Below are 21,708 nucleotides of genomic sequence, written 5' to 3' on the forward strand. Positions count from 1 at the left end.
TTGCATTGATTCATTATTATTCATTATTATTAAACATAAAAAAAACTTTAGTTATATTTTAATAAACATTATTTATAAAACTTTTATTAAAAATCCTGTGTTAAACCCGGGTTAATTATCTGGTAGAAAAATATAACACAAATGTACATGAATAGACATATTCCACTTGTTCTTTGGGCTACTAAATGGTTTTTTTGTTAACTCATGTGTCTCCAAAATTATTAATCGTAATGGAATAAGTAGAGATGAACCAGAGTTTAAAATAAGGCAACTAATAACAGACAAAGTCACGAACATCATTTGGTGTTTTACAAGTTTAACAAGTTCTTCTCCGTCAAGCTTTCAACAGTGTCCTTGATGGTTACCTCCAATGGAGTAAACTCAACACCTAGACTTTCGGCCTTTGCCCTCGATATACTGAAAGGTGGCTCAACACATTTGCCGTCTTTATACCTATTGAGATTTAAGAAGAAAAAAAGGTAATTTAGATTTCAAGTTGGTTACTTGAATCTCCAGAGAAGGCAACATGGACAAAAAGGCTCAAAGGACCTCATGTTTTCATTGCATATATCACAAAAGAATATCATCAATAAGTTATATAAGTGTACTATTCTTGAAAATCTCTAACCTAACAATTGGTTTACTTTGTCTTTGATTGTATCAGCTAGTCTTTATCCACATCTAATCAACACATTTTTGGGTGTTGCTCACCGTCAGAGCAGAAATCATGGCCTGTTGTTTGACGGGTCACATCAAATACTACTATAGGACCAGAGCTATTGGGTTACATCAGGGCGTTATTATCAGTTTGCCAAGTGTTTAGAAATGAACATAACAATAGGGATGAGTTTTTGGTCAGTTTTTGGCTAAACCGATCAGGAACTGCAAATTGGTTTGGTTTGTTTTTCTGGGCAAGTGGAAAACCAAAACGAAAGTTTTAGGTCGATTTATTTTTCCTCCACCCCTAAATTAAATAGATCCAAAGAAGACAAAAGTTCTTATAATTAATAAGAAATTATTCAAAATTTTCCTCTAAACAACCAATAAAGCTGGTCCATTTGAAGATTTGGGGCTCAACCAAAGATGAGAAAAACATACAATAATACATAGAAAAAGATAGAAGGGATTTTACCTATCAGAATGATTAAGAGTTGGATATAATTTGTTTAGTATCTTCATGATGAATGAAGAGTGAACCATATTGCCAACCATTAAGTATCTACCGTTAGCTTGCTGGTTCTCAAAGCCTAATATATGTGCAGTAGCAACATCTCTCACATCAACGAATCTGTAAAGTCCATCTGGGGATATTTCATCTCCTGCATATACACCAACCATTACCGAAAGTAAATTTTTCGTGCATTAAACAACTCAGTTAATGTTTCATGTTGATATACAAATGCATACACAACTAGTTGCCCAACAATCAATACTGCATATATACATCTGTCGTAAAAGAAAGATACCAGATTTTATCAATCGCATGATGTATTCAGAAGAAAGATTCAGAATTGGTTGTAAGAGAGGACCAATCACAAATCCAGGATTTATAGCCACCAATTCCAACCCGTTCTCTTTCGAAAACTTCACAGCAGCATCCTCAGCCAAAGTCTTCGAAAGGTGATACCACAACTGAAAAATACGAACTCTTTAACTAATGAGACTTCATTATCAAATAGTTATTAAAAACTAAAAAGTTACCTTATTTTGTTCACAGAATAATGGATCTGAGAACCAAGTTTCGTCCACCACATCACCAGACCTGGGAACTTTTACACCAGTCGTTACTGCAGATATGGAAGATGTCAAGACGACTCTCTTGAGAGAAGGAACTTTTATCGCTGATTTAAGAACATTAAGTGTCCCCTTCACTGCAGGCTCTATCAGTTGTGCCTAATGCAAAATCAGCAGAACCCGACAATTCATGTATCATATGATCATGACCAAAGATACAACATCAAAATGAAACTTTATATGTGTATTCAAGCCAAAACCTAAGTTTAAAAGTTAAAAGCAATTCCATAAAAATGAGAGGGAAAGAACAAAAAAGACCTGCGGGTCATCAACTACAAATTTAGCTGGAGAAGCGGTGTGAAAGACACAAATGCAGCCATTAACTGCAGAGTCGAAAGATCCTTCTTCAGTCAAGTTAGCTTCAAATAAAGAAAGCCTTTCATTTGCACCATCAAGAGCAAGCAAATGTTCTATCTTTTTTGGATCACCTGCACATATTATTTTAATTTTTAACTGAATCAGTTGGTACTAAAGAAAAACAAAAACATACTTGGTTTCTAGAATTGGATTAATCACATTAATACAGTGAAGGCTGTGTAGTCTTATTAATACTTCTAAACCACTACCACCACTTTAAATTATAGAAAGATAAACTCGTATAAGTCACCTAAACCCAGACCCAAAAAAGGGGGATGCACTCCTAGGGACAACGTGTTGGAACCACGTTAAATGTGACCGTCACTAATCATTTATCATTCATCATATGATAATTGACGGATAACTGAAATCTCTATGTTTAGTAAATATACGATGGACATATCTACTCTTAAACATATACTATTGTGTTTCTCATTAGATGATTGAAACCACGGGAATTTATATTGCACATACTAAACGCCAGAGACTAAGTTGTAAATGCTCTCATCTCATTATAAATAGAGTCATTTACAACCTTTTGTGTCTGATCACTATTCTAATTTTCGTGTGTGTGTTTTTCCTCCCCAAAATTCGGTTCTAACAAAACCAAATACATACTCTCATCTAAGAACAATCATCTTGTTTTGGAAACCCGACACATGGCAAGTCTGCTCAGGTTCCTCGGGATCAACGGGTATGTTTTCTATCAAGTTTTCATTATACTATTCAATACGAATCATGTTCATTCCAACAAAATGCCCCTTGTGGCAGTCTTGAGTCTCGCGCTAATGAGAGTGTATTTTTTACGCTGACTCACTCACTCAAGTGATGAACAAAATAAGGGAGGTTAAGAATAAGGATAACAATTAATACCTTAAGTCCCTTCACCAAATCCATCTTTGATGGAGATAACTCAATTACCATCCGAAATGATAATTTTTAAAATTTAAAAAAAAAAGGAAGGGGGGGGGGGGATCCTCGCTAAAACATATATGCATGTGTAGTGCTGGCTTGACTATGTATAGAGGTTAGGCATGGGCCTAAGGCCCCCGTCTCCATTTTTATATTTTCGGCTTAATATTTAAGACGTTAGACTTTTGTGTTAGATGTTATTAATATACAAAGGGTGATAAGAATGTTCAAGAAAAAAAGTATGCAAATAAACTTCATGGCCTCATGACTAATCTTTAGAAAAAGACATCACACAAATGAATTTACATCCTTCAAGGAAAAAAAGGAAAATAAAAACTCACTATTAAGAAATCGAAAAGTTGGACAACCGATTTTTACTCTCAAAAAAGATTTCCAACAACGAATTAGTGATTAAATCTTGATTATATGAAAGACTTTCTCTTAAAAATGGTGCAGAAGTTTGCTTCTTTGCGTTCTTTTCACATAACAACCTAATATATAAGATGAACTACTTTTTTTTTCCTGCTTTTTGTGTTTACTTTTAATTTGTAATTTTGTATGTTAATCAACCGGGCCCCCAAAACGAATCTTGTTTAAGGCCTCCAAAAAACTTAAGCTGGTTTTGAAAACGCGCATAGTTAATTATTAAAGATAATGGTAAATTGAAAATTGGGGGCCATGAAAATCGGACTGCGGTCGCCCATTTTGTCCTGTGGGCTATGGCATAACCGCCCATGACTAGAATAGAATTAAAAGGACTGACCAAGAGAGCGGACAGTAGCATGAACAGAGTAGCCACGGTCCAATAAGAGCTTGACAATCCATGATGCTATGAAACCTGATGCTCCTGTTACACACACCACTTTCCCTTCTCCTACGCTCATCTCTCTCTCTCTCACTGAAACTTAACTATACTGTATGTATATGTGGGAACACAAAAAAAAAGAGAGAAAATTAATGTGTACTGATTGTCTGATATTTTTATTGAAGGACGCTGATTGTCCGATTTCACTACTTGTATACAAGTGAGCAACGTGGGGAACATGTGTATAATAAAATAAAAGAAAACGATAAGAATCATAGGATTAGTGTGGCTGGAGGGTAAGGACAAAGTCATGACCGTTATTAATGTCAAGAAGTTCCTACTGGGCGCAACAAGGAAAAGGTATATTTTTTTTTATTGGTGTAATTAGATTCCTAAAAAGTGCAATATTTTCATATAGAGAGCGGCTATGTATTCCAGTTTTAAAAGACTCGAAATTGTTTTGTTAACAACATGACCTGCGTGTTCTGGAGAAGAATCGGTTACCCATTTTTTGTGTGAATGTAATTTGGTAGCAAGAGTGGCACGCGGTCAGCAAGTGGTGTAACTCGCCACCATATATTTTTTATTTTTGATGTCAAAGACCTTATCCAGTTTCATGATTTGTCGGGAAAATAAACTTAACCGAAAAGAACATTTGTTATGATCGGTTGTTGGAGTTTGTGGAAGGGACGCTATTTTCTCTAATTTCATTGTGAGGGTCGGTAACTCGGTTTTTGTAGCATAAGAGTAGAGGCAACATAATACTCCGTAGTATAACTTGACAAGGCCGGCTTTAAGGGTAGGAAAAAGTGGGCTGTGGGCCGATTTCTTAAGGGGTCCCTTTTTTTTTTTATTATATAAAAAATATTTAAGTAATTAACTTAACTCATTACAAATCTTAACATTACTCAAAAACTAAACCATATAATATACTCGTAACTTACAAAAAAAAAACTACTTACACATCTTTTTACTAATACAAAGTTATATTTTTCAATCACAAACTACTCTAAGACCATCTTTAACCCCACAAACTACTCTAAGACCAACTTTAACCCTCAGTGTTTTACCGGCTTTTTGAGACGAAAACGCCGAACTTCCGGCGTATCCTTCAGTGTATTGGGTCTGCGTATTTGCTGCAACGTCGGGAGATACAACGTATTGAGGTGTTTAATAATAAAGTATTTTCTTTTTATCTTTTCATGAGCTGAGTAGCGATATATTTATATATAAATTAAGAAAAGAAACTTTGAGTTTTCAAATCATATTTGCTGGGTTTGTAGATGCTCGAATGGAGACGACGACAATAATTGCAAAGTTTGATTACATATCCTATAGTAACTATTAATGTTCATTTTAGCCCCTACACTATTATCATATTTTTGAAATGCCTATATTAGTTTTTTTATAGTTTGCGTCTAAACCTTTTTTCAATGTCAAATACTATGTTTTAGTTAAATTTATATCAGGCCGTATTGTTAATAATTAGTAATGTAGTTGATGTGTTTTTTAATTTATTAGAATTTTTTTTTTAAATTTATTATTATAAATAATGACGACATTAACAAACTGAAATTTCAATGGGGTGAGTTAGCGTATTGCTGACGTGGCGTTAAAAAATTTAGTTTCAGTGTGGTGGGTTAAAGATGGTCTAATGTCTTTGTAGACCTGGACTACTTTTTAATAAAGTAATAATATAAAATACTATTACGTCTTTTAATTTGATGTGTACTATGTATAAGTGTATTCAACTTATATGTATAAATGTATTCAACTTGTGATATTTTTTTTCCGTTAAATATAATTTGTAAAAATTTATATATTTTTGAAGATTATCTTAATAATCTTCATAAAATTACAAAATGGTGACATATGATAACTACTAAATCTCTTTTTCATTTTTTTCACATGTCATTGAAAAATAACTTTTGTTATGTTTATTAATATACTATAACTTTTTTTAGTCATTTTATAAAAATAGTTTATATACAATAGAACCTCTATAAATTATAGTCGATAACTTAATAAAATTAATAATATTAATCGATGCGTCTTACTTAGGGGTCTTTTTTTCTGACTCGTCCTAAGTTTATAAATTTTCAGAGACCAGACTGTTTGGAAAAATTGGTTTAGCTTCAAATTCTTTGTAATACTTTGTAAAATTTTACTTTTACCTTTCCAAAAAAAAAAGACAGCCAATCCTTTCATACAAAATTTGGCATGCAAGAAAATTTAATAAGTGTAAAGGAGGTAAAACGTTTTTTAATGGGAAGGTATGATTAAAGACTTACAGTGATAGATTTGCATTCAAATAGGTGAATTGGATCTAAAAAAATATAACAATTTTTATATGAGGGCGGCTATGGATCGGGTTCCTACTTGTGTGGCTTTATTTTCTTGCAATCGTTTTATGGGTGAGGTGGCTTTTTATGGTATAGAAGTAGATTAAGACATGATTCTCTTTTTTGGAAGGATTGGTATTTGTTATATCGATGTAATGTAATTATTGTTATTGATGTATATGTTTGGGCATTTTCGCAGCTTGCGGAGTTCGTGTGAATAAAAATTGTTTTTGAAATAATTACTCTACGTCATGTATAAATACGTTTTGTTGTTTATATATCACATTCGTTTTTATATCACAAAAACCATTTACAATTAAGATAGAAAAATATAACACAAATGTACATGTATAATGGACATGTTCCGTTTGTTCTTTGGGCTACTGATGTAAATGGTATTTATGTCAACTGATGTAGTGATGTGTCTCCAAAATTATCAATCGTAATGGAATAAGTAGAGATGAACCTAGAGTTTTAACTAGGCAACTAATAACAGACAAAGTCACGAACATCATTTGGTGTTTTACAAGTTCAACAAGTTCTTCTCCTTCAAGCTTTCAACAGTGTCCTTGATGGTTACCTCCAATGGAGTAAACTCAACACCTAGACTTTCGGCCTTTGCCCTCGATATACTGAAAGGTGGCTCAACAGGATTGCTGTGTTTATACCTATCGAGATTCAAGAAGAAAAAAAGGTAATTTAGATTTCGAGTTGATTAGCCGAATCTCCTGGAAAATGCAACATGGACAAAATGCTCAAAGGACCTCATGTTTTCATTGCATATATCACAAAACATTATCATCAATCAGATACAATTGTGTTATTCTTGGAAATATCTAAACTATCAATTGGTCTACTTTATGGTGCTATAATTAAGTGGACTTTGTCTTTGATTGTATCAACTAGTCTTTATAGTCTATCCACATATAATCAACACAATTTGACGATACTCACCATGGGATTGTTTAATGGGTCACCCTCAAATACTACTAGGACCAGAGCTAGTGGGTTACATCAGGGCATCATTATCAGTTTGCCAAGTTCTTAGAAATAAACATGACAACAGGGTTGAGCTTTAGGTCAGTTTTTGCCTAAACCCATCAAGAACTGCAAATTTCATTTTCTTGGGATTTAAGAACATCTTGGTTAGGTTACTGATCCGAATGTCAGACTTGAGCCCAAGAAACATTATTTGCACATTTTGTGTTCACATATTGGGCTTAGACTCAACATAATATCAAGTCTTGTTTTCGACTTCTAAACTAAGTCAACTAGTTAAACATGTAGCTTTTTTGTTTGGCCTTATAAACAACTAGTAATTGCTAACATGATAAAAATATCTTAACGATCTAATGATGTATAGACTGGGTCGGTTTTGCTAATTGGTTTGGTTTGGTTTGTTTTTCTGGGCAAGTCGAAAACCAAAACGAAAGTTTTAGTTCGATTTATTTTTGCTCACCCCAAAATTAAATAGATCCAAAAAAGAAAAAAGTTTTTATAATTAATTACTCGTACAAGTTATTCAAAAAATTTCCTCTAAAGAACCAATAAACCTGGTCCATTTGAAGATTTGGGGCTCAAACAAAGACGGGGAAAACATACAATAATACATAGAGAAAGATATAAGGATTTTACCTAACAGAATGATTAAGAGTTGGATATAGTTTGTGTAGGATCTTCATGATTAATGAAGAGTGAACCATATCACCAACCATCAAGTATCTACCGTTAGCTTGCGGGTTCTCAAAGCCTAATATATGTGCCTCAGCAACATCTCTCACATCAACGAATCTGTATAATCCATCTGAGGATGATTCACTTCCTGCATATACACCAACCATTGCCAAAAATCATATTTTCGTGCATTAAAGTTTTAAGAACTCAATTAAATTTTCATATCCATATACAAGTATAAACACAACTTGTCGCACAACAATCAATAGTGCATAACTGCATATATACATTTGTCGTAAAAGAAAGATACCAGATTTTATCAATCGCATGATGTATTCAGAAGAAAGATTGAGAATTGGCTGTAAGATTGGACCAATCACATATCCAGGATGTACAGCCACCAATTCCAAACCGTTCTCTTTTGAGAACTTCACAGCAGCGTCCTCAGCCAAAGTCTTCGAAAGGTGATACCACAACTGAAAAATACAAACTCTTTTAAGTAATGAGACTTCATTATCAAAACTAGTTATAATAAATATTACCTTATTTTGTTTACAGATTAATGGATCTGAGAACCAGGTTTCGTCCACCACATCACCAGACCTGGGAAGTTTTGCACCAGTCGTAACTGCAGCCATGGAAGATGTCAAGACGACTCTCTTGAGAGAAGAAACTTTTATAGCTGATTTAAGAACATTAAGTGTCCCCTTCACTGCAGGCTCTATCAGTTGTGCCTAATACAAAATCAGCAGAACCGGACAATTCACAAATCATATAATCATGACCAAAGATACAACATCAAAATGAAACTTTATGTGTGTATTCAAGCTACCACCTAAGTTTGAAAGTTGAAAGCTATTTCAAAAAATTGATAGGAAAATAAAAAAAGAAAAAAACCTGAGGGTCATCAACTATGAATTGAACAGGAGAAGCGGTGTGAAAGACACATATGCAGCCATTAACTGCAGAATCGAAAGATCCTTCTTCAGTCAAGTTAGCTTCAAACAAAGATAGCCTTTCGTTTGCACCATCAAGTGCAAGCAAATGTTCTGTCTTTTTTGGATCACCTGCACATTTTTTTTTTGTATGTTTTGAATCAGTTGGTAATGAAAAACAAAAACATACTTGGTCGCTAGAATCAGATTGATCACATAATTACAGTGAAGGCTGAGTAGCCTTATTAATACTTCTAAGCCACTACCACCACTTCAAATTAAAGAAGGAAAATGTTATATAATGTTAACATCATGGTGTTGCACTCAAACCAATTTTCACACATGTTAAACTGTCCTCCCCTGGATTTAAGGTTTGTACGAGGAACATCATATAACTATATGATGTTAACATCATATAAGTTATCCACATTTAAGAAAGACTAGCATGGTACCCGCGCAATGCGGCGGCGGTGACGGCGGTTTAGCGGTGTCGGTAACGGGTGGTGATGACATCGACAATTAGTGTCGAGTAGTGTAATCATGTAAGTTAATGTAATGATGATAGTGGAAATATTTTTAAAAATAAGGACTTAGAGTGTAAATTAGCAAGATAAGGTTTTAAAGTGTATATTAATTTATTAAGGGCAAATTTGATAATCTCTAATAACCCTTTCTAACCATTTTCTAACACTTTCCTAAAATAGTGGTTAATAATTATTATAAAAGAGTATAGATAAACTCGTATAAGTCACCTAAATCCAAGACCCAAAAAAAGAGGGGTGCACTCGTAACTCATTTATCATCCCAAATGATAAATTAGTAATTAAAAAAAAAAATTAATTATCCTCGCTAAAACATGTAAACTTTAAAAATTAAATGATCCATACACAACCATTTTTAACCATACACATCGCTGTATGCATTATACAGTTGTACAGTAAAATCATATAATGCATACATTGTTGTGTAAAAAACATGTTGCGTAGGGATCACCTAAAATCCTAAATTATTGTATGATTATGTTACCTTCTAAATTATATAATTTAACAATTAACATCAAATTTATTGTATCATCAATCAAGTACAATTGGTTAATGTCAACTTGTATAAAACATTTTTATTTTTCAATTGCATTCTAACTTCTAAAATCTAAATATATATATGTATGTGACTGCAAACCATCCAAATCCGATAGCCACCTAAAAAACCAAAATTCACACACCCTGACGTCTTAAGTCTTAACTACTGATTAGAATGCGTATAGTTGATTATTAAGGATATAAAGATAAATTAAAAAGGGATTTGCTAACTAGTGCCCCTAGTGCATTAGTTAAGAAACATTTAATAAACTTGTTGTTTCCTTATTAATCAAAAATTATATTTAATGTGTATTAATTCAACCTAACAATTTCTATTTTTAAATAAATAATTAATACATATTTTCATATTTTAAGAAAGTTGGACTTCATTAAATGCTTTATTAAATGCTTCTTAACTAGTGCACTAGTTAGCAAATCCCAATTAAAAATTCGGGGCCATTAAAATCGGGACTGCGGTAAGCATAAACCCACAAAACAGATAGAGTGACTGACCAAGAGACCGGACAGTAGCATGAACAGAGTAGCCACGATCCAAAAGGAGCTTAACAATCCATGAGGCTATAAACCCTGATGCTCCTGTTACACACACCACTTTCCCTTTTCCTCCACTCATCTCTCTCTCTCTCTCTGACTGAAACTTACACTTTGGGTGAGAATATGCAAATTGGATAGTAACTTAACTACTGTATATGTGGGAAAACAAAAAAGAGAGAAATTTTTTTTATTTTTTATTTTGAACTGCAGAGAAGAGAGAAAATTAATGTATACTGATTGATTGTATTGCCTTGCTTGTTTAAGCTATAACTTGTTAGGAATTTGCCTTTCTAGAAGAAAAGAAAAACTTGTTTGAAACTTGTTGTAAAAGTCGTCGGTCAAATATAGGGGGTTTGAAAGTTATGGGTCAAAGCCAAAGTCAAAGTCAAAACTTGGATGTTTTGCTAGTTCATCGACAACTTTTTTGTCTTTTTTTTTTTTTTAAAGAAATCCAACTTTATTAAGAGAAAGTGCGACACTACCTTTTTTAATAGCAAACCCGATTCTATTAAGTACTAAATACAACGTTTTGGACCTTAAAAGTCGAAGAACTACTATTAACAACTTTTGGAACCTGTTTCAGAAATCGTATTTTTTTTAAAACATCAATTTATCAATGGGAACAACTACAATTTATAAAACCCTTAAAATGGACAAGTAATACTTTTTTTAATTAAAAAATAAAACTAAATTTTCTAACAATAAAAAAACTAGTTAGCCAATTTTTTAAAAATGATTATTTGTGTTCAATAAGAGAAAAAACATAATTTTGAAAAAGTAAATACAAACATATTTTTTCAAAAATTTAGTTTTAAAAATGTCCAATATAATTTCAAAAAGCACTTCCAGACACCCCATATATTACTCATATTGCATTGTTGAAAAGATATTGATCTCGCTCTTCAAGACAGATTCGTGAACGGTCAATCTACGTCATGGAAGTTTTATTTCTAAATGACTTGTGTGACTTTATTTTAGCAATTACTTTTTGAGTGACATCGATAAAAGCATCTTTAGGGACCGATTCACTCCACTTAGCATTCCCTGAGAAGGGGCCATTGACTTTGCTTCGAATCAATCCAATCACCAATAGGGACCTCATTCCAGTCTTCGAGGCATTTCATCGAATCGGACTAAAAGGAATAGGTAAAACGTTTAAGGTAAAGGCAGCAACTCGGGAAGCTCCTGTCATGTGCCTTCCTACTGAATTCGAGTTCAGGTCTTTCACCTGAAAGTCCTTGCTCTGAAGCACTTTTGCATAGAGGTGTCATGTGTTTGACTTCAGCAAAAACTATGGAGCTATAAAAGTTGACATTGGTGCATTCACAAATGCATCCTTGATTATAATAAATAAATGGAAAATAATAATTTTCTTAATAACCTTAAAACGTGACATGTATAATCCACTTGATCTCTTTCCTAATTTTATCTATCAATTTATAGACATGTCATCATCAAATTATCAGGAGGATAATTTGGCTATTTTTTTAGGAAAATGTATCAAATTATTAGGAGGACATGTAGCATAAAAGCAAAGATTCATTGCACTCAGAAATAGTCAGAATTTAAAACCATAGAGTTGGGGAGAAAACTAGAATCAGTTCCCACATTATTGGTGTATAGAATGCCATTGTCTTCCAACTCTCTGGTGTTTTAGAATGCCAGTAAGTTCTTCTCCTTCAAGCTTTCAACAATGTCCTTGATACTTTCCTCAATCGGAGTAAACTTAACGCCTAGACTTTCTGCTTTTGCCGTTGATACGGTGTAAGGTAGCGGCTCAACATTGCTGTCTTTGACCCTATCGAAATTAAAACAAGAAAAAAATTTCCAGAATTCGACTTAGACACACAAAGAACAATCCAAAGATAAAATGAATGATAAATTTTTACAGCTTCGTGTAGTAACAGAAATAGCCAGCAATCTGTTAGAACATTTCAAGCTCGAATGATGGTGCAAAAACATATAAAGACCACATAAAGCAAAAAAGAAGTTTTATTCTGCATTAAAAGCTATTGATGTGTATGTCTCATACTACCATGCCATCTATGATTTATCTGTTTGTTAACAGATGCATACTTACCTTTCAGAATGGACAAGAGACGGATAGAGGTTATGTACGATCCTTATGAGCTCAGAAGATCGAACCACCTTCCCAACCACGCAATATCTACCGTTAGCTTCCGGATTCTCAAAGGCTAATATATGTGCAGTAGCAACGTCTCTGACATCAACAAGCCTGAATATTCCATCGGCGAATACCTCCTTTCCTACATATATATGACCCGATAGCTTAAAATGAACACTCTCATCCAACCAAAAGAAACAATTATTGACTTGTTAGTATCTTATTTAAAATCTTTACAATTTTATGAACATAGCGCCTTTAAAAAGAAATAGGATATCATGACAAGAAAACTTGCCAAAATAGAAAAACTATATGGTAGATATAACCAGATATGATATTCATGAAATTGGTGAAATACTGAACCAGGATAACATGTTAAGATGATAACTTTTATCTTGTTTAGCTAATGAACATAAGCTGTTTAACAAATGCTAATGCTTGTATTTTAATATGTCATATGTAAATGTTTGAGTTCAAAAAGTGCTGAAGTTTGGATCTCTAAGATCATAAGCATACTCATGAAAATGTAAATGGACTATTCAAGTAACAAAAAAAGTAGTTGACAATGAGAAATTGCAATACTTAATTATGACTCAAATTGCAGACTTTTAATTGCTCTCACTATATATACCATCATTGCTCATTTAAAGAATTAAAGAGTTGTAATGCTAAAAGCAAATGATTGCAATATGCACAGGCCATGCACGTTGGGTAACAGGTCAAAACGGGTTTGGGAAAAACGAGTCATTTTTTGTCTGCAGTAAAACGGGCTGGTTCATGTTGGATTCCCTTACCAGTTTTTATCAAGTCTATAAATCCCTCGGAAGTGGCATTGAGAGCTGGCTGTAAAAGAGGACCAATCACATAGCCAGGATTTACAACCACCAATTCCAAACCATTCTCTTTTGAAAAGTTCACAGCAGCTTCCTCAGCCAAAGTCTTTGAAAGGTGATACCACAGCTTAAAGAAGAAAATAAACAATTAAGCATTCATTTATTACAGCATTTGTAGCCAACTCACAAGAATATGAATAACATCTTGACCTATCATAGTCGCTTAATAAACCAAGCATACCTTTTTTTGCTCACAGATTGCTGGATCTGAGAACCAGGTTTCATCTATCACAGCAGGACCAGACTCGGGTTCTTTACCAGCCAATATAACTGCTGTCATAGAAGATGTCAAGACGACTCTCTTGAGTGATGGCACTTTAGCAGCTGATTTAAGAACATTAAGTGTCCCCTTTACTGCAGGATCTATCAATTCTGCCTAATGCAAAAGAAGAAAAGCAAAAAATAAAAAACCTGATTGTACATATTCAAAAAATCAACTAGAATGTGGCAACATGGTTCATAAATATTCCAATCTTTGTAAACTGAGACCAAAAGAACGAATAATGACCTGAGGGTCATCAGTGTCCAAGTGAACAGGAGATGCCGTGTGAAACACGCATACACAGCCATTAATTGCCGCATCAAAAGAACCTTCATCGGTTAAGCTAGCTTCAAACAAAGACAGCCTTTCCTTCGCTCCATCAAGAGCACGTAGATGTTCTGTCCTTTTTGGATCAGCTGCAACATATTGGAACAGAATCAATTGGAATTAGAGAGAAAATAGGATGAACAAAAGAAGAAAAAAACAAATAAAATTGGATAGCATATGACTTATAAGGGTATAAATTTTAAAAATAAAAATTAGCCTTGTACTGGCAAATATGGTGGCTTACCATGGTGACTGGTAATGGTAAGAAATATTTTGGCAAAATGGACATTTTTGTACTTTAATTCGTCAAACCAGTTTTTTTGGAATTTTTTTTATAGAAGCAATATATCCGTAATTGTCAATTCCGGTTTCATCTTATTTGTGACAGCCAAGTGTAAACCACAGAAGTAACATTTCGGGTCTTTACCACTTTGTCCATAAGCCAGAAGTGTCAATTCCGGGTTTAATTATCATAACTCAATAACTGCCATAACAGCAAAAGACACTTCTGGATTAATATCGGAATTGACATTTCCGGTTTTAAATGGCTTATATAACATGTAAAAGACACTTGCCATATTACAACTCTTCACAACATTTCACTCTTTTTTTCATATTTTCTCTTTTTCATATACTTTCATTCATACATCAATTAATAACAAACCTACAAGTTACCAGCGTACCAAAAAATCTTAAAATCCTGAACTATTGTGGTTAACTACAAAATCAACAAATGCACGAAGATTCACTAAACACAAGTATATTATAAAACTGATGAACAAAGATACAGAAAGGCCATGTGTATAACGCATCAGAGTGAAAACCAGTTAATCTTGATGGCTTTCAAGTTAACATTTACATATATACATTTTAAAGTTGGTAGTTTCTAACTTTTTCTTATAATATCGTTGACCCGGATATACAAATTTACATAAGATAATAAACCCGCAAAACAGAAAGATGAGGTACTGACCAAGGGAGCGGACAGTAGCACGAACAGTGTAGCCACGATCCAAAAGGAGCTTAACAATCCATGAAGCTATGAAACCTGATGCCCCTGTTACACACACCACTTTCCCTTCTCCTCCACTCATCATCTCTCTCTCTTTCTGACTGAAACTTAACTTTGGGAGAGAATATACAGATTTTAGTAACTTATACAAAAAAAAGAAAAAGAGAGAAGTTTATTGTATACTGATTGTCTGATAATTTTTAAATGTTTTGGGAAGTTGATTTGCTGGCTGATTGTCTGACATTATTCATTTTTAAAAGATGAGCAAAGTGGGAACATGTGTAATATAAGAAAAAGAGAACCAACTACGCAACTAGCAAGGGTACATGGGGTGTTTAAAATTTAAAATAGTTTTTCTTTATATGAGAGGAACATACCTGCGCGTTGCGGCGATGATGGGGTGGTGATGTAATGACGGCGGTGGGGGTGATCGGGTGATCTACCCGACGGACTCCGCCTTCGAATTTAAAAATTCGTCGAAAGTATATCGAATGACATCTTTAATGAAAAAACATGAAATTTTAAGAACATCCATAATATTTTATAATTTATCTATGTACGGTTTTTGAGATAAAAAATTTTAAATTAATTGGAGGAATAAATGATTTATGCAGGAGGGAGAAAAAAATAATTGATTGATATTTGAGGAGAGAGAAAGACTAATATAGTTATTTTAGGTAAATATATAATTAATAGATGACATTTTAGGAAAGTAAATGTTGAAACTTAAAATTTAGATAGAGTCTTTATGCTTTATAATGTAGTATAGATCTAGATCTATATTTAAGACTTCACATACCTAACTTTAACTTTAATTTCAAAAGAAATTCAAGACTTTAAGATCTCGAATCCGTTGGGGCATTTGGTAGAAAGGAATCATAGAGAATAGAAATGTAATAAAGAAAGAAAACAGTATAAAAGAGAATTAGTATTTGGAAAGAGAATATATTAGATTGTTTGGTAACAACAGAGAATAAACATAAAAGAAATATAAAAAATGAACAAATTAATATGAAAATTTTCTTTTAACAAAAACTAGTTATAATATCATGATATAAATAATTAAAATTAATTAATTAAATACATGAGAAAAAAAAAAGTAAAAGAAGAAATCATGAGAATGGAAATAATTTCCCATTCTACCTCTTCATTTTAATTCTCTTATGTAACCAAACAAGATAAGTGATTCTCATTCTATTTCTGCTATTTTCATTTCATCCTATCAAACACCCCTTAAATACTAATCAATCAACTACTATACTTATTTAAGTAAACTTGAGACTTTAAGATTTTAGATTTAATTGCTAGTGTAATCAAAATGCTTTCCATCATGCAAATAAAGGTTTTTTTATTATGGGGAAAGATGTTATTGAACTCAGATTTATCTCTCAACAAATTAAAATCAACAAAATAAGAGTTACTTTATAATATAGTATAAATTTATTAAAATGTTAAAAGTTAAAACTTAAAATTTAACAAAAATCCAAATTTGTTTTATAATATTAGACAAATGTCCGCGTGATGTGGCGGTATGGTAAGGGTGGCAACGGTGGTGGTGGCAATGGCGGAGACGGTAATAGTGTACGAATTAATGTAAAAGTGATTGATGTAAAAGGGAATGATAATTTTAAGGATGGAAGGATGTATGTGGTAATAATTTTATTATGGGTATTATAAGTATTTTTGGTGAATATGTTTAAATTGATGTGGAAAAAAATACTTTGGGGTTAATTAGCTACTAGAAAATTAAAAGAACCAAATGTAAATTTTAAATATTTAATTTTTCAATTTTCATCATTTCCTCCTTTAGAAATCTATGCATGCGAATCGCCTTAATAATTGTTTAACATTTTTATGTCACAATTAGCCATGACTCGTGAAGTTTTTATTAATATATTTGGATCATGACAGTTTTAATATTAATTTTACCGATGTATATGTATAATGATTTAGATTTATTAGTTTGTCATATCGACATACAAATTGCAAATGAGTTATGACAAATTAGTATAATTGTTTAATACAACTACATTTTTGGCCATGACATTATATAAATGTTTTATTTAAATCTATTTATAAATTTATATATTTAAAGTTACAAAAGCTTAATGATTATAATTATATAGGTTATAAAAGTGATTTTAATTATATATAATTATATAAGTTACGATCATGAAAAAAATGACATGTTGATTTTATCAATTTTATTTCCAAATCCAAATGATAGACATTATATAATAGAATAGATAACAACTTTACTTTCATTACAAACAACAAAATTAGTACAGTAGTAATTTTGTATGTTACGTTTAACAACAAAAAGCGTTAATAGCACACACGATAAATTATTTAGCATTGATAGTTTGATACTGCTAATTTTATCATTACATTACACACACCTTTACTTTCTTATTGTGCACAGAGGGAATACAATATATATATATATGTATGTATTCAAAACGCCAATGTCTTGAAACTAACCCATGGACACCATCTGGGGTTTTAGAATGACAGTAAGTTCTTCTCCTTCAAGCTTTCAACAATGTCCCTGATACTATCCTCAATCGGAGTAAACTTAACGCCTAGACTTTCTGCCTTTGCCCTTGATACAGTGTAAGGTAGTGGCTCAGTGTTGCTGTCTTTAACTCTGTCGAAATTAAAATAAGAAAAAGTTTCCAGAATTAGACTTAGACACACTAAGAAAAATCCAAAGATAAGGGATCATAAACTTTTGCAGTTTCATGTATTAATAGAAATAGCCAGCGGGTCTGTTAGAATATTTGAAGCTCAAATGATGGTGCAAAAACAAATAAAGACCACATAAAAAGCAAAAGAGAAGTTAAATTCTGCAGAGAAAACCATTGATGTTATGTATCATACTATCATGCAATCTATGATTTATCTGTTTGATAATAATACTTACCTTTCAGAAGGGACAAGAGATGGATAGAGTTTATGTACGATCTTTATGATCTCTGAAGATCGAACCACATTACCAACCACGCAATATCTACCATTAGCTTCCGGATTCTCAAAGCCTAGTATATGTGCAGTAGCAACGTCTCTGACATCAACAAGCCTGAATATTCCATTGGGGAATACTTCCTTTCCTGCATATATATGAGCCAACAGCTTAAATATAGTACAACATTCTTCATCGTATACATACAAAGACAAACACTCTGATCCAACAAATAGAAACAATAATTGACTTTTGAGTATCTTATTTAATATCTGTACAAATTTTTATTAACATGGAGGAGTGTTTTAGATGCGAAGAAAACACGCCTTGAAACAGAAATAGGAATAGGATATAATGACAAGAAAACTTGCCAAAATAAAAATATTATCACTGTAGGTATAACCCAATATGATATTCATGAGAACTACTGAAACGAGATGCTATAGTTCAGATGATGAACTTTTATCTTGTTTAGCTAATGAACATAAGTTGTTTAACAAAACAAAAATGCTAATGCTTGTATTTTAGTATGTCATACGTAAACGGTTGAGTTTAGGAAGTACTGAAGTTTGGAACTCTAAGATCATAAGCATACTCATGAAAATGTAAATGCACTATTCTAGTAACAGAAAAAGTAGTTGACAATGAGAAATTGCAAAACTGCTGACTTCTATTGTAGACTTTCTACTGCGCTCACTATATATACACTCATTGCTCCTTTAGAAAGTTGTGAGGGTGGAATTTAATGGTTGCAATATGCGCAGGTAATGGGCGTCGGGTAATAGGTCAAAATCAGTTCAGGAAAAACGGGTCATTTTTGGTGTGCAGTAAAACAGGCTTGTCATGTTGGTCATGTAGGATCCACTTACCAGTTTTTATCAAGTCCATAAATCCCTCAGAAGTGGCATTAAGAGTTGGCTGTAAAATAGGACCGATCACATAGCCAGGATTTATAGCCACCAACTCCAATCCATGCTCTTTTGAAAATTTTACAGCAGCTTCTTCGGCCAAGGTCTTTGAAAGAGGATACCACAACTGAAAAAAAAAATTATGTATGCATTAGTTATAGCATTTGTAGTCAACTAACAACAATAACATCTTGACCTATCATAATAACTTAACAAAACAAGCATACCTGTTTTTGCTCACAAAGGGCTGGATCGGAGAACCAGGTTTCATCGATCACAGCGGGAACAGACTCAGTTTCCTTACCAGCATACATAACTGCCGCTATAGAAGATGTCAAGACAACTCTCTTGAGCGATGGAACTTTAGCAGCTGATTTGAGAACATTAAGTGTCCCCGTCACTGCAGGACCTATCAATTGTGCCTAATGCAAAACAAGAATAGCCACACAAAAAAAAAACTGAGCTCTGTGCGAATAAATCTATATAGCACTTCCCATCATTGTTTAATGAGTGTACATATTCAAAAACTCAACTAGAATGTGGCAACATGGTTCATAAATATTCCAATCTTTGTAAACTGAGACCAAAAGAACGAATAATGACCTGAGGGTCATCAGTGTCCAAGTGAACAGGAGATGCAGTGTGAAACACGCATACACATCCATTAACTGCAGCATCAAAGGAACCTTCTTTAGTTAAGCTAGCTTCAAACAAAGATAGCCTTTCCTTAGCTCCATCAAGAGCACATAGATGTTCTGTCCTTTTTGGATCAGCTGCAACATATTTCAATGAAATCAATTGGCATTAGAGACAAACAAAAAGAAAATAGTTAGAACAGAAAGAAAGTACGATGAACAACAGTAAAAAATATAATAAATTGGATATCATGACTTATAAAGGGTATTTCAGATTGCTATTTTAGAGTAAATAACTAGCCTTGTACCAGAAAATAATGTATGGTGGTTTACCATGTTGACTGGTAATGGACACTTGCATTTGAATTCATCAAACCAGTTTTCTTGACAATTTTTTTCAATAGAAGCAGTATATCCGGAGTCGCCAATTCCGGTTTAAGCCACTTCACCTAACCGGAATTGACATTCCCAGTTTAAAATGGCTTATATAACATACAAAAGACACTTGCCATATTACAACTCTTTACACACTTTCACTCCTTTTTTTTTTTTTTATAATTATTTTCTCTCTTTCATACACTCTCATTCATACATCAATCAATGACAAACCTACAAGTTACCACTTACCAGCATACCAAAAAAAAATATAATCCTGAAGTGTTGTGCTTACAAGGACCACAAAATCAATTGGTGCACAAAAATTTTATAGAACACAAGTGTATAATAATGAAACCAATTAATATGATAAATTTCATGATTTATTGGTAAAAAAAGAACAATTGATTTATTATTTGTTTTACTTTTTATACTATGTAAACTTTAAAAATTCATTATCATTGTGTTATGTAAAGTACAAATGAACTCACCGATCTAAATAAACATCAAAATCGAATATATAATAATCTTTCGATTAGATCTTCTCAATAAAATTTTTTATGTTTATTTTTCCTATATAATACGTACCGTTGACCTGGATATAATAGATACAAATTTACATTTATAATTTAAGAAATATGTATTTAGCTGCACCACATATAAATCCGATCCATCATTAAGTTAAAAAAACCCACAAAAAAACAGAAAGATGACCGAGAGAGTGAAAAAGTGGACTGACCAAGAGACCGGACAGTAGCATGAACAGTGTAGCCACGATCCAATAAAAGTTTGACAATCCATGATGCTATGAAACCTGATGCTCCTGTTACACACACTGCTTTACCTTCTCCACTCATCTCTGTCTATCTCTGACTGAAACTTAACTTGACTATTGTATATGTGGGAAAACAAAAAAGAGAGGAAATTAATGTGTACTGATTGTCTGATTTTTTTATTGAGAGACGCTGATTGTGTGATTTGACTACTTGTATACGAGTACAAGTGAGCAACGTGGGGAACATGTGTAATAAAATAAAAACAAAAGAAAAGAAAAAGATAAGAATCATAGGATTGGCGGATTAGGTACCAGCCAATCGTTCCATACAAAAATTGGCATGCGAGAAAAAAAAAAAAAAGTTGTACGATTTGGGCGGCGATAAGAACTTTTTTTAACCGTTTATTTTTATGACTTACGAGTATAATTTTTTCATGTGACGTTAGTTTTAGTTTTATATCATCGTTATCTTTTTGTTTTGGACATAACTATTCACTTTTTTAAATTTAATAATTCTTTATACTCCATAATATCCAATCAAAATAAAACAATATGTAATGATCTTAAATATATATAAATATAAATATAATAATTAATAAACATTTTATCTTAACAAATTAGGCATAAAAGAATTCATTGTGTAGTGGAGGTGTGTGGGAGCGTCATTATTATTAAAGTTAAGAGGTCATTAGCTGTTTGCTTTGTCAATTTATATCGCGTTTTCATAATTGCGATTTGGTAATATTATACCGACATAAGGGATCTCTCGATTTTAATATTGTAGCATTATTTGCATTGATAACAACTTTACCTTTTGTATATTAATTAAGTAGTTTTCTTTCTTTAACTTTTCTAATTATAATATAATTTCTGGAAGGTCACAAAAGAAAAACCTCTTGTAGGGTAACTTGTTAAATTTAAAAATAAGCAATTAATTTTATTTTTTTTTCACAATAAAAGTGAAGATTCGCTGAATAGCTA

At 32.6% G+C, this 21,708-nt stretch overlaps 2 protein-coding genes across 2 annotated transcripts; both read right to left on the minus strand.

Moving 5' to 3' along the window:
* Nucleotides 1-207: 207 nt before the first annotated feature.
* LOC122594927 lies at nucleotides 208-10,706 on the minus strand. Its single transcript, XM_043767212.1, has 12 exons — nucleotides 10,412-10,706; nucleotides 8,782-8,951; nucleotides 8,427-8,618; nucleotides 8,195-8,360; nucleotides 7,846-8,032; nucleotides 6,791-6,878; nucleotides 3,827-3,953; nucleotides 2,053-2,222; nucleotides 1,702-1,893; nucleotides 1,467-1,632; nucleotides 1,133-1,319; nucleotides 208-453 (listed from the first exon to the last, which is right to left on the minus strand). The coding sequence occupies exons 1-12, from the start codon at nucleotides 10,530-10,532 to the stop codon at nucleotides 309-311; spliced, it is 1,911 nt and encodes a 636-aa protein (XP_043623147.1). The 5' UTR covers nucleotides 10,533-10,706; the 3' UTR covers nucleotides 208-308.
* A 1,268-nt stretch (nucleotides 10,707-11,974) lies between these two features.
* Nucleotides 11,975-20,973, minus strand: LOC122594928 (phenylacetaldehyde reductase-like). Its single transcript, XM_043767213.1, has 12 exons — nucleotides 20,692-20,973; nucleotides 19,546-19,715; nucleotides 19,170-19,364; nucleotides 18,904-19,069; nucleotides 17,996-18,182; nucleotides 17,628-17,719; nucleotides 15,034-15,159; nucleotides 13,980-14,149; nucleotides 13,653-13,847; nucleotides 13,373-13,538; nucleotides 12,534-12,720; nucleotides 11,975-12,251 (listed from the first exon to the last, which is right to left on the minus strand). Exons 1-12 carry the CDS (start codon nucleotides 20,807-20,809, stop codon nucleotides 12,107-12,109), a joined length of 1,917 nt encoding a protein of 638 aa, XP_043623148.1. The 5' UTR covers nucleotides 20,810-20,973; the 3' UTR covers nucleotides 11,975-12,106.
* Nucleotides 20,974-21,708: the final 735 nt, after the last annotated feature.

This window comes from Erigeron canadensis, chromosome 4 (assembly GCF_010389155.1).
Source record: "Erigeron canadensis isolate Cc75 chromosome 4, C_canadensis_v1, whole genome shotgun sequence".
Taxonomy (NCBI): domain Eukaryota; kingdom Viridiplantae; phylum Streptophyta; class Magnoliopsida; order Asterales; family Asteraceae; genus Erigeron; species Erigeron canadensis.

What these genes read in the sequence shown, in the direction of transcription:
- LOC122594927 (XM_043767212.1), bottom strand. Translation starts at nt 10,532, where the DNA reads ATGAGTGGAGGAAAAGGGAAAGTGGTGTGTGTAACAGGAGCATCAGGG. An exon ending in TGCTACTGTCCGCTCTCTTG is followed by an intron (nt 2,223 to 3,826) that starts GTCAGTCCTTTT and finishes TAATATGTGCAG; the next exon opens with GTGATCCAAAAAAGATAGAA. An exon ending in ACTCTTAATCATTCTGATAG is followed by an intron (nt 454 to 1,132) that starts GTAAAATCCCTT and finishes AAATCTCAATAG; the next exon opens with GTATAAAGACGGCAAATGTG.
- LOC122594928 (XM_043767213.1), bottom strand. Translation starts at nt 20,809, where the DNA reads ATGAGTGGAGAAGGTAAAGCAGTGTGTGTAACAGGAGCATCAGGTTTC. An exon ending in TGCTACTGTCCGCTCCCTTG is followed by an intron (nt 14,150 to 15,033) that starts GTCAGTACCTCA and finishes AATATGTTGCAG; the next exon opens with CTGATCCAAAAAGGACAGAA. An exon ending in TGGACACTGATGACCCTCAG is followed by an intron (nt 13,848 to 13,979) that starts GTCATTATTCGT and finishes CTTTTGCATTAG; the next exon opens with GCAGAATTGATAGATCCTGC.